Below are 13,539 nucleotides of genomic sequence, written 5' to 3' on the forward strand. Positions count from 1 at the left end.
ATGAAAATGTGTGTAAAAAAAGGGCGGATAGAAGGAGTATATATTACAACGGTATAGGTTAACGGTTTTGGTATGCATGGTATGATTTCAGCAAATTCATACCCGCATATCAAATTCGGTTAATGGTTTTGGTATGCATAATGCATGGTATGATTTCAGCAAATTCATACCGGCATATCAAATTCGTATATATATGTATGTTTTGAATTTGGCAAATTTAATAAATTAAAACTATTCTATATCTTGAAATCACAATTGTTTAAAGATGATTTACATGGAGAATATGATCAGAAATCTGGTCGCCTGATTCAAATATAACAACTTCTAAAAAATTGTCTAAACTCTAAACCACCTTCCGTTACTTTTCTTCATTCCATTTAGCAAACTTAAAATTAAAGCATCTATATCTATTCTCGTCTGTTTCTCTCTCATCAGCCCATCAATTCTAATTTTAAAGGGGAAGTATCGACAGCGTCAAAGGAAAAATGTTCAGTACATGATGATGATGTGTTATCCAACAAACTATGAGAATTTGTGAAACGAGATTTTACATACTTCCCTTTAGGAGCAAATTAGCGTAACTGGACTTACATGTGTAACAACCTTACTCATCATAGTGTGTGTTGAGTTTGTGTAATTACGCCAAAAAGTCAAATAATTTTTTATACTAATGTTTTTCAAAAGAATTATGCGTTTAATCCAGCGCATCACATCCGTTTTCGGATTTAAGGGGGAGTTTGGCTAAGTTTATTTAAAGAACTTAGTATAAGATACAATAATCATGGTAAAACACTACTAACAATATTTAAATTCGCATAATTATTTAGACGGTACAGAATTTGTGTGCAAAACACAAATAAAAAGAATAATGTCGTACCAAATAGAGCATATGATCAAGCAAACTAGTTCCGTGTTGTTTTATGTATATATACTCCATAAAAGGAAAGAGAGAACAGGAACAAACTTGTCTTAAGATCAATTCTTTTGGTTTTCTCAAGGATAACTACCTTTTCAACAACACAGAAAAATGAAAATATGTTACACCTACCAAGAGAAGTAAATAACATGATGATACTCACAAATCTCATTCTGTTAGGCCATGTCACTCAGAGATTGAGTAAAGAGCTAGCTTTCTTCTTCATGGATAATCTGTTTCCCAGATATCTGCAAATTGCTGGTTCCTGAAAATGCAAGATTTTTACATTCTTGAATGATCAGCACTTACATACTATAGTACAAAGACGTGTGCGTTATTAGAAACAAGGCTTTCAGCGTCACGTCTTACCATTTTTGCTTGACATCTCTCCTGTTCCAACCTCTTCGTGCCAACTATCATTGTGGTCCGAGGAGTCAGGGACCGGATATGGTGCACTAGTTGACATGGAAGAGCAGTTCCGAGGAACAGAGAAAGAGATTCTACTGTTTGTCATGGCTTTCTTAGATGACGAAGATTCCGCTGTAGAGCACAAGTCCTCATCGGCCATTTTCGACACCTGTTTGCCAATGTTGCAGCTGTTCAGGTTATCTTTCAGAGCCCTACCATCTTCTCCAGGGTTCGGTCTTTTCCTATTCTGGATCATGCTATTTGCGTTCCTCATTGATGGAACCCTTTGATCGTGAGACGAACTAGCTGGACATGGCTTCCTTTCTCTGGTGACTGCTTTCGACACAGCCACTTTCTCGTGAGGCTCGGAATTATCAAACACAACTTCATCCGTTCCATCAGTCACTGCTGCCTTTCCAGCCGCTTCTTTCCCATGCATGGTTGCTATGGCTTCAGTTAGCCTATCACGGGCTAAGTCCATATCGATTAGAGGCTTTGGATAGTTTGATCCGAGATCCACGCCTGCGGATTTAAGCACGGAGAGAGGAGCATCCCACGGATGATGGATCCATTCAGCCGGCATCCTTGCTAATTCAGGCAGCCACTGCCTCACGTATTCACCCTCTGGATCAAACTTGAATCCCTGAACCTGGATCACATTGTCACAATTTTTACATTTAGATAAAAAAAACAATGGTTTGTTAAGAGATGAATTAGTATTACTAGTTACCTGTGGACTATCCATACGCTCAAGTTCATGACCATCGGGCAAACTCCCTGAAATATATTGCCAACCAAGAATATCACTTTCTATGTCTGCATCAAGAAGTGTATCCCAGAAATACTTCATGCCCCATTGCCATGGTAGAAGAAGAAACTTCACAAAGAAACTTGAAACAATTATTCTTATCCGGTTGTGAATCCATCCGGTTGCCCAGAGCTCTCGCATTCCTGCATCCACAAGTGGATATCCAGTCCGACCCTGTCGCCAAGCCTTGAAATGAGCTTGGTTGGAGTCCCATGGGAAATATTGAAGACTGCTCAGCAGTGACCTTTCATGAGTGAATGGAAAATTGAAACAAATATAACGAGAATACTCTCTGAGGCCGATAGCCCTAAGGAAAAAAGTTGCACTCTCTTCTCCGACTGTGTTTTGCTCGTTTTTCCAAACTAACTGCTTCATCCGCACGCTTTGAAACACTTTCCTAATGCTAAGCTCACCAAAATGCAGATAAGGAGACAAAAGGGAAGTAGAGTTTCTCCCAACGTTTAGCCTATCCTTTGAGTAGTTAAGCAAATGGTGTTCAACGAATTCAGTGAAGGTCTTGTCAGCACTGCTCCAACCGGGTGACCACCCTCTTCCCAGTAAAGCATTACTCGACTTTTCCGATTCGTTTTCAAGGTTCAATGCCTCAATTGAGGTATTCATACCTGCTCCTGCGAAAAAATAGGAAAGCATAGTTATCAGTTTATAAACTCATTAGTACTACTGCAAAATTGTTAGAACATTTCTACTATGCTACAGCTAAAGTTGTCAGAGTGGAAATAAGCTAAGAATGCTTAGCTAGTTTCTCAGTGTTATGAAATAGGCAAAAATAATAAGCAGCTTCTGCTAAAACGAAAGTCGTGACCTGAACTACATTACAAGTAACTGAACAAAGATCACAGCATACCTTCAGCTAGAGCCAAGCGCCATGGTGGAAGATGTGAAACAGGATCTTTTTGCACGTTCATGCATTTCTCCCAATATGCATTAAAGGTTGTAAATGCTTGTTCATTGTCATCATAAACTTCCCACGGCTCAAACAATAACTCGCCATTAAAGCTTTGCACTTCAATACCAAGTTCAACTAACTTCTGCTTAATATTATGATCACGAACAAGTGAAATTGGATCTGGGAAAGAGTGAAATCATATAAATATTTGAGCCCCATAAACTATCCTCATGCAATGGTCCAACAAAGATTTACTATTAATTAATTCCCATTTTAGTATGTGTGTGATTTTCTGTACAATTTGCTAATATCATAGTTGGAATGTCATAACTGATGAAAAACCAAAGAGTTCATTGCCAGCTTACTTAATAGATCCATTCTACTAAAAATATATGAGCAATAGCAACAGCTACCTCTACCCACTAGTTAACTCTTACATTGACATAGACTCGGAAAAAATAATAAAGATTATGAAAAAATCCCCTCTGGCCATGATACATTAATGAGAAAAAATAGGAATCAAACGCCTATTTTGCTTGCTAAACCCTAGGATATTTTAGTACTTCTATAATAATAGGAAATTAAGTAGCTTGAACCTCTCCTATTTTAGATGAGTTTACCTAAGTATGGCGAGAATAATACTCTATGACTATCAATTCATTTTACTGCCAAATTTGAGCTAAAAACACCAAGATCATTTCATGCAACCACAATTTGAAGCACCATTCCACTGTGATCTTGTTCCAAGAAAAAGCAGCACGATCCAATATATTAGAGTTCTTATCAGCAGATTAATCAATGACAAACTCTTATAAAAAAGCTGAAACTTAGCTGTGACAGTTTATTAAAAAATCTATGGCAGGCATTCACATTTTAAGAATTGAATCAACAAAAGTTATAGATACGCACCATAGAGATGGTTATACACAACTTTGGTCGCCCCGACAGCGCTAATGCAGTCTAAGAGAGCAGAGAGAGTGGTCTCAGCTTTGATGACGACGAGTTCTGCACCAAGAGATCTCAGTGACTGCTGCAGATGAATAAGGGAGTGCTTCAGCCACCACCTCGAAACCCGACCGGGGTGATAAGGGCCTTCCTCCTTAGGGCACCATATGAAAACTGGTAAAACAGTCCCATCCCTTGCAACAGCTGCTAAAGCTGGATTGTCTTCAATTCTCAAATCCCTCCTAAACCACACTATGCTCTTGCACTTCTTTTCCATCTCCACAAATTTCACCTCCTCTCAGACTCTACAAACCAAATTTCTCTCAAACAACACAAAAGCCCCATCTTTTGGTAAACAAGCAGTGATTTTTAATTCAATCGAACCATAATTTACAAAAATCGACAGAAACCTCAAATTGAACTTTACTGATCATGCCACAAACCAACTCAATTCCATTTAGAATCAGATCGTAGTTTACGTACTAGTGAATATTAAGAATCTTGGAAGCAAAATTAACAAATATTGTTGAAATTGAATTGAAAGCAGGGAGGTCCAGTGATTGCATACCTGAGATTTCCATCAGAAAGTCATTTTTGCAGCAAACCCACAGCGCAAAATGAAGAAATCAGAAGAAATGAAATAATTGGCCGACAAGATATGATTCAGCCAATTGTTAAAGAGAGATTTTTTTGGGATTGTAGATTAGACTTCATGTGACCAAGTTGTGGGTTTACAAGACAAACTGCCCACGCTGAAGGAGAAAAATAAATGGAGTACTAAAGTATTCTATCCACTGGACCACAGAAAAGGGAAGAAATAATTGAAAATTATTAGACCGGGTTCAAGATTTAAGCAGAAGGATTAACATATACATTCGTCAATAATGATGACTGATGAGCCCAAACAGTGACATGTTATTTTAAGAATTCAATTTTACTAAATTCCTTCCGCCAAGTTCAAAGAAATTATATATTCATCAATCTAAAGCACAACTGCACAAATGGGTAGCTGCTGCTGCATGGTGTTGTAGCCTTATCCACTCACAGTTTAGGACTTCAAGAAATAAATTTTCCATAAATTTCTTCAAAACAATTAAAGCAAAGCAGTTCAATTCAAAATACCGTTACCCCCAAATTCGGTTAGCAGGAAAAGAAAGCAATTGGCGCGAACATGGAGTTGCAAGGTAAAAACGATTACTGATTTCTGAGTTTTCATTTTTCAGCAATTGAAACCCTAACAACTGTGAAAGTTACTTTTTTTTCCATTGAATTCGATGCATTGGAATATTATTTAGGGCTCAGAGGCTCCAATAATCCCAAGGCGATGCTTTCTTCTCTGCTGAACAAGAGAGAAAAGCTGCAAGACGAGCTCCGTAGTGTTGAAAAGCAGGTTATTTTCCCTTTTCTAATTATGAGATTTGGAGTTTGTTTATATCAACTCTGTAGATTACTAAAAAATGCTTGTACAAATGTAGAGTATATTATTAGTAATTTCTGTTAATCATTCTTGTAGGGGCGTTTACTTTGAGTCATTAGATAGACTCATAAAACATAGGATTGAGTATTTGAATGATATGATGGTCAAACAAGTTCAAAGTTATTCAATCCATTAAAATAAGCAGTGGATTAACTTTAATTATTTTTATCAATCCATCTTGTCACTTTAAGTGAACCCGGCGTTTTGTTTCTGGGATTTCTCCTTTTTATTGATTGTCTCAGTGTTTTTATCTCGGATAGGTGTATGAGCTGGAAACGAGCTACTTACAAGAAACAACCACGTTTGGAAATGTGTTGAAGGGCTTTGATGGGTTTCTGTCTTCATCCAAGAGTGCATCCAAGTAATAACTTATATATCATGTCCATTGAGCTTTTCACTAATCTTCTGCAGATTCACATTATCTGTGAACTTTATTTATAATGTGATTTCTTTATTAACATCTTGTTGGACCTAAATTCTCTGCTTTTTGCAGCATATTGCGTCGAGAATAAAGTCATGTCTAATTCATAACCAATTTTAATAAAATGACTTTTTGGCCCTTAGTTACTATTGATTTGTTAACCCAAAACTTACTTACAGCCTCAATAATCCTAGTAAATAGGTTAACTAAAACTAGCTAAGGTTGACAGCCATATCCGAACTAGCCATCTGAAGTGAATATTTAGTGCTCTTGTTCTGAAAGGGATTGGTTTCTTTTATTTTACTCTCTGAGATAATTGGTTTGTTAGGAGGAGGGGCTAGAGAATATCTTATTTGGGAGTTGTTCAAAGGTTTGGTTGAACTTATTTCATGATATACGTGTCAAACACTAACCGGCATCAGGTGAGACAGTTGACTTAAGTTCAATTTTATCGTGTAGTGCTTCAGACATCCTTGGTGGTAAAGCAGTCAAAATCTTACACATAATAAGTATTAGTCTAGTTTTAGCATCCAGTTGCACTCACAGAGTCCATCTGGATGAGAAGCAGTCGAAGTAAATCAAATGTTCGAGCAAGGGTAACAACTGAAACAAGCAGGAAGGGGGGTTCTCTTTGTAGTATGGGTTTAAGAATTTTCCTACGTATTAACATTCCTCGGTTATTAAATTAAACTAAACTATCAAAATCTGAGATGCTCTTGTGCACATCTACACTTACAGCTGAGCTTTCGATACTGTTTTGAAATAATTAGACACTGAAATTGCACAGTATGATTGAATTACTCTTTTCTGGAAGGCCTTTTTTGCATTTAAATACAGAAAAAATAGCCAAATGGTAGAAGTTCTTTTATCTTCAATAAAGAAACAGTCAATTGTTTTTGTTATGCTCTCATACTAGACTCTCCCTTTACTTTCTGCACAGAGAGAAATGACTGAAACCACACTTAGCTCTGGCATAATCAATAAGTTGACTTGATAAATTGCTGGTGTGTTCTTGTTTTGTTTCAAAAAAATCTACTATAGTTATCTGCCAAAAATATTGTTAGTTTGAAATTTTTAGAAACATAAAATGCCTCTTCATTATTCCAGCTTAAAGAGATCCAGAAAGTTTCAGCTTGAAGATAGAGTATTCTCATTGTCCTCAGTCACCTCACCAGCGGTATGTGCAATCTCATAAGGTTCACAAATCTTATGATTTTATTTGGTGTAATGCTTCTCCAAGTTACAGCTGTTTATGCTACTTAATGAGGATGGCTTACAATGGCAAATTTGTTTGAGCTACTTAAAACTCTCAAGCATAGATCCTCAAATATCATATGTGCACACTTCCCATTGCATTTTCTTCTGGAAGGACGCCAGTTGTATGTTATAATTTACTTGGGTGCATCATTGTCATCAGCAACTCAAATGTAGGAAATGCATTTAGCTTAGACTGTGTGTGAGGAAACTAGTGAGCTCACAGAATTAATATGAGAATGAATATGATCATGCCAAGCAACTATGTGAAGTGTTTCCATATGCTTTTGCCTAAATTATATTTTCCGTTATTCTGAAGTTTATCCTGTACTTTGTCCATCTTAATCATTGATACACTAACATCCTTGCAAGGCTTGGGTCCTAGTGGTCTGGGGATAACAGTGGGACCCTAAGACAACATCTTGTGTTCAAGCATGGTCCCATTTATTTGGCACTGAATAATGGTTGATATACCTCTATTTCAAGATAACTAAAATGCAAAGTCATAGGTGGAGGAAGACAAAAAATAAATAGGCACAATCCGGTGCATCTTGTAACTATATATCCTAATTGTGGATAATAAATCCTAACCAGGGATTACAAGTCTTAATTGGGATTAATGAATCCTAGTTGGAAGATGCACTGTACATTCAGATATACACAAGTGTTTGCCAAGTAAATATAAGAAAAAGTATAGCAGTTGCTTATAGTTAGCATGAGTTTTTTAAGTTCAACATTGTTTGCTTATACTCCATATGTTTTGTACAGGCTGAGGAGCTTCGAGTTGGCAAAGAGGGTTAGTCTTTCCTTAGGCTCTGTTGTGGTCATTTTAAATTTCTGACAACATGATGTTCTTGTACAGCATTGGTATTTGGCTGATAGATGATCAGTCTGCATAATGCCCCTTCCTTGTACTGCTGTTTTTGTTTTGAATTACATTATATATTCTCACTATATTTTTCCATAGATGGAAAATCAGACATGGTTCAAGGTAGACCAAGACTTGGAGGTGTAGCAACTACTGGACCGTAAGTGTACTTTGAATATATAACTGAACAAACTTACTGAAAGAGTTCATCTCAATAAAATTCGTATTAATAATGACGTTACTGAATAGCTGTTTCCAGTCAGTCTTCCTCACTTGTCATTTCTAATTCAAGTATGAAGAATAATTAAAATGCTATCTTCAGGGGAAAGCCAAAAAAGGGGAGAACAGGTCAGAGGGAAGTAAAGAAAGTCAAGATCACGAGCGAGTTGGATCCTGATGAGGATGATGATCTTGATATGAGATAGCTCGTTTGATTTTGCTCGATCCGGAACCTGTATTCTTTCACCTAGCTAGTGCAGTTGTGGCAATACCATTTCGCTTTGCTCTAATCTCTTATGCCATATGAGGTAAAAAATGGAGAGTCCCGTATTCTTGGATCCATAAACACTTCCAGAGAAGTAATGAAGCAGAAAATATAGAAAGAATATGTTGGTCCCGAAGCATCACTGTTTGTACTATTCCATCTAGAGGATTTTGAGTTTTGTACCGACTCATAACTTTGCTATGATATGTTATTGGCTGTAAAATCGTCGTGTTAGTTCATCATCACATAGACCTGCATTAACCCTTTACAGTGAATTGTAGATTTAAGTTCGGATAACGACATTCTATCTCTTAACATTTATTACTAGATAACTGTTTGCTCTTTCCTGGTTCTTGATTATTAGCAGTGAGTCTGTGTGGGGGACAAGCAGTAGGACAAATCCTTTATGATACACCAGATCCAATTAGTTGTTAACGAGTCGAACAATGGTTTTTTGAGTTGTTATATATTGGAACAATGAAAATAGATGGTGAGTGTCTGATCGAATTGGATCTATTTGTAGGAAGAATATTTGGTATAAATAACTCGCTTCTTAGTCTTCGACCCCCTCACTCACTAATGTGTGTGTGTATTTATCATTCTCTTGATTCAAAATATAGCATGTGTGAAATATGATTAGGCCAAGGGGTTCATGATCAAATGATACACAATCTTTTTCTGTTAATAGAGCGTTTTATTGCTAACCTCTATCTATTCTTCTAAATGTAACCATTTCTCTACCACTGCATCTTCAAAAATTCATATCTAAAGATTTGTGCATATGTTCTTATGGAATGGAAGGATATCAGACTGACAGAATTGCTACAAAATCAAAATTAATACTATTACTTAAATGAAATTAAATACAACTCATTTTTAATAAATATGAGTACAAGAAATAAGTTTTCAGAACTTTGTAATTAAGGGAAGTACGAAGACCTAACCATACATTTTTTGTAATGTATAAGGAATTTATATTATACATGAATTGCCAAAAAATAGGTATGCTGTCGTATTTTGATTCATGAATTGAACCTTACCAATATCTAACAAAAAGTGATAGTATAAAGCAATTATCATTTATTAAATCCATCGTCTAAGTTAATTAGGCCTTTGTCCATGTATAGAGTATTCTACCACGATCCAAGAATTTTATAATAAATTCATAATTCCAACTCATCACGAAACGTATACACAATGTTGTGTATCTCACTGTAAACCACCATAAATTCTAGAATAATCTACGATGGTTACTTAGTGATTGTATCCTAACTTTTCTTAATTACCACTTCAATTTATTATTGGAAAAGTTACACATAACTTAATTTTTTTAGCTTTTTCATGTTTCCTGCTAATTTCAACTCGTGTGGAGTGTTAAGGGTGATAGCGCAAGCACTTTAGATCCGACATTAGTCGGCTACAACATATAATTGGAATATGCAAAGTTAAAATTCAGTCTAAATTGGAGAATATAATGGATATGCCCAAAAAAACAAATCGAGGACTTTGGGTGCATGTGGGGTTGATGTAGAATAAAAATATGGTAGTGCATGGACCTTTCTTTGTGTTAATTTCTCAACTCATTAATGCACCATGAAAATTCTTAATGCTAATTAACCACTTAAACTAAGTGTCTTAGCCACTGTTACATGTTTGAAGTGTTGATTACTTTAATTTAGATAGAGAGAGAGAGATCCAATTTCCTGGAAACTGCCACCAGGAAGGACTAATTGAAAACTTAACAGTTAACAAGAAAGATGCTGTCAATTTAAGAGAGGATAAATACCCACCCTTGTCATTTCCAACACTCTCATATATATATTCCTTGCTCTAACACAGAGAGAGGCTGTGTCTGTTTCTACATCCTAAAAAACATTCACACAAAACAAATTAGAAGACAAAAAAAAGGATAAGAAGAAGGTGAAGAAAAAGGAGTGATTATTTGGAAGAATGGTGAGAGCTCCTTGCTGTGAGAAAATGGGACTGAAGAAAGGGCCTTGGAGCCCTGAAGAAGATCAGATTTTAGTCTCTTATATTCAGAAACATGGCCATGGAAATTGGAGAGCACTCCCAAAACAATCTGGTACATATTCTAAATCTATAATTTCTTTCCAAATAATCAATTCTCTTAATTTGTTTTTCTGCATTCTTTTTTCTATTAGTAGTAGCATTTTATTAAAAATCGGAATGTAATTTTGCAGGGCTGTTGAGATGTGGGAAGAGTTGCAGGCTGAGATGGATAAACTATCTGAGGCCAGACATAAAGAGGGGAAATTTCACTAAACAAGAGGAACAAACCATCATCAACTTGCACCAAATGCTTGGAAACAGGTATTATCTCAATCTCCATCAACTTTTTTTTTCCTATACAAATCATTTACTCTTAATTTTTTTATGACTCTGATTATCAAATTTAAATTTTGCACTGATAACAGAGCAAATTAACTGCACGGATTCATCATTTTTATTTAAGAAAGTCACATGCATCAACTAAGGCCATTTTTCGAGGCAATAATTCAATCACTCCAAGTTTCATCAAATCATAAATTAAATTACAATATGAACCACACCACTATTCATGTATGTCATCTATATAGAATAAGTATAATACATTATCGCACTTCAAATATATAGATTCTCATTAATGTAATTGATAAATTCAAAGTTTTTTTTGTATACATATATATAAATAGAGTGAAATATTTTACATGATAATTACGTTAACGGTAAGAGACTAATACATGGAAGACAATTTGACATAGAGTGATAGAGGACGTCACACATCTTTAGTGAAAATTCTTAAGTGTTTTCTTAGTTGGATAGTGGCACATAGGAAGAGTACAATAAAGAAGCCAAATATTTTGACTAGTATATATCAATAACGTTATTAATAATATTTTCCAAGCCATTGGTCATATGAGATATTTATTTTGTTAATCATTACGCCACTGTATATAATTTATATTTGCAACTTGCATTCGCATGTCACTTACAAACAAAATGCTACTTGCACATAGAATATGAACCAATTTTTTTATTTATTAATAAATTACAAACAATAGATCAAACCCTTCGCAACATGACAAAATTAAGGAGAAGTTTATGCATGTCTTAAGAAAAAAATTAGTGGATCTATTCTCTACATACGTGCATGTTGGAATTTAGCGATGGAATAATCAAGTATTGCTTAAGTTGATTCCCATTATTTACCAGATTAATTAAATGTCTCTAGATCTACAGAATCATTAATGTTTTGTCTATGTATCTCCTTAGGATTCTGTGCCTCAATAGTTAAAGTCTAGGCACAAGATTTAATGTTTGTCCGTTATCATTAATTATGCTAATTGCCTTTAGTTTACTACAAATCTAAATAACAATTGCCCAACTCGTGCAAAAATCCTACTTTTGTCATAAATTTTGATATTATTAATTTGTGGTTGTTAGATGGTCAGCAATTGCAGCAAGATTACCGGGACGAACGGACAATGAAATTAAAAATGTTTGGCACACTCATCTGAAGAAAAAGCTAAAACTCTATGATGAGTCCTCTCAAGATTCCAAGACTATTCAAATTTCAAAATGTGACAACAATGTTGTCATAGAGAATGAATCTGGGAAAAACAATCTTTCCACTACAAGTCCACAACATTGTTGTAGTGAAATGTCGTCCGTCACAGATTCGTCGACAGAGAAGATAGTCGTGAAGGAGGAAATCGATTACTCGTCTGAGTATTTCCCGACGATCGATGAAAGTTTTTGGTCGGAAGAATTGGCAAATGAAGATGTTAGGGAAACAAAGGAGGATGTTGATGCACATTTGCCATTGGTGGAATTGGGAAGTGTTGAAGATTCAAAAGTTGATGGTGGTGGCGGCATGGACTTTTGGTACAATCTTTTCACTAGAGCTGGTGACATGCCTGATTTACCAGAATTTTGAGCTGTATTTTTTTTTTAATAGGAGCTAAGAATTTTAGTGTTTTTTTTTTAATATTGGCATCTTTGACCGTGTGGGTCAATAATGGGAAGAGGGGGTAGAGTTCAAAAGGAATAAAATAATTTGAAAAATAGTTGTGTGTGAGTGAATGGCAAATTAGGGTTTGACTTAGAAAATTTCTACTACTACATGAAATGGAATAGTGAGGTAGGGTGACGGATCCTAACCATTTTGTATGTGTTATCAGGCCTCGTATTTTATTTATTTCGTCAGTTTGTATCTTGTGTGATTTTATTATGCTTGTGAACATATATTGATTTTTCATATCACATGTAGTATGTACTAATGTGTCCAATAACATGTTTCCTTATCTTATCTTAATAATTACGTATTTTTGCTAAATGAAGCACATCAATCACGATTAAGAAAATTTTAATTATCTTAATTTGACTTTTTTCAAATTTGTTAAGAGTTTGTCTCTTGTGCACTCGCGCACAAATTATTCAGAGAAACAATAATTTTTTAGTGAATTGTACTTGAATTATATAGAAGGAAACAAATGTCGCTAGTATATTGTTGCATTTGTCATAATCAATGTATGAATTCGATACTAGTACAATATAAGCTATTTATAAACTAGTAATATTTCAGAATTTTAAAATTTTGTTAATTTTGAATCACACAAAAGCAAAAATGACATTTTTATTCATCATATTTTACTAACAAGATAACATTATCCCCAACCATATACACTAAACTCAAAATTTTAAAAAGTGTTTTAGATTTGTTTTAGTGTAAATCTAAAAATAATATAGTACTCCCTCCGTCCCACTTAAAATGCAACATTTTAGAATCGGCACGAGATTTTATGTAGTGTTGTTTCGTGAGTTAATGAAGAGAGGGTAAAGTAAGAGAGATGAAAAAATAGAGATAGAGTTGTTTCTATTTTAGGAAACGTTTCATTTTTAATGGGACAACCAAAAAAGAAAAACGGTGCATTTTTAATGGGACAGAGGGAGTATATTTTACTCAAACTCAAAATAGGATGGGATTTGGAGTACGAGCTAATTGTCTACTCCATTTTAGATTTTAGAGTATCATTAGAGATGATCTTAAT

At 35.1% G+C, this 13,539-nt stretch overlaps 3 protein-coding genes across 3 annotated transcripts; 2 read left to right on the forward strand and 1 right to left on the reverse strand.

The window, feature by feature from the left end:
• Positions 1–890: 890 nt before the first annotated feature.
• On the reverse strand, positions 891–4,762 carry LOC125194102 (cryptochrome-1-like). The gene is made up of 6 exons (XM_048092143.1): positions 4,553–4,762; positions 3,949–4,289; positions 2,998–3,219; positions 2,055–2,761; positions 1,286–1,973; positions 891–1,181 (listed from the first exon to the last, which is right to left on the reverse strand). The coding sequence occupies exons 2-6, from the start codon at positions 4,259–4,261 to the stop codon at positions 1,126–1,128; spliced, it is 1,986 nt and encodes a 661-aa protein (XP_047948100.1). The 5' UTR covers positions 4,262–4,289; positions 4,553–4,762; the 3' UTR covers positions 891–1,125.
• Positions 4,763–4,903: 141 nt separating this feature from the next.
• LOC125194103 (chromatin modification-related protein eaf6-like) lies at positions 4,904–8,831 on the forward strand. Its single transcript, XM_048092144.1, has 7 exons — positions 4,904–5,168; positions 5,280–5,374; positions 5,722–5,822; positions 6,990–7,059; positions 7,905–7,932; positions 8,104–8,164; positions 8,327–8,831. Exons 1-7 carry the CDS (start codon positions 5,156–5,158, stop codon positions 8,427–8,429), a joined length of 471 nt encoding a protein of 156 aa, XP_047948101.1. The 5' UTR covers positions 4,904–5,155; the 3' UTR covers positions 8,430–8,831.
• A 1,426-nt stretch (positions 8,832–10,257) lies between these two features.
• On the forward strand, positions 10,258–12,701 carry LOC125197521 (transcription factor MYB14-like). Its single transcript, XM_048096275.1, has 3 exons — positions 10,258–10,571; positions 10,690–10,819; positions 11,933–12,701. Exons 1-3 carry the CDS (start codon positions 10,439–10,441, stop codon positions 12,423–12,425), a joined length of 756 nt encoding a protein of 251 aa, XP_047952232.1. The 5' UTR covers positions 10,258–10,438; the 3' UTR covers positions 12,426–12,701.
• The last annotated feature ends 838 nt before the right edge of the window (positions 12,702–13,539 follow it).

Source organism: Salvia hispanica, chromosome 6, assembly GCF_023119035.1.
Source record: "Salvia hispanica cultivar TCC Black 2014 chromosome 6, UniMelb_Shisp_WGS_1.0, whole genome shotgun sequence".
In the NCBI taxonomy this organism is placed as follows: domain Eukaryota; kingdom Viridiplantae; phylum Streptophyta; class Magnoliopsida; order Lamiales; family Lamiaceae; genus Salvia; species Salvia hispanica.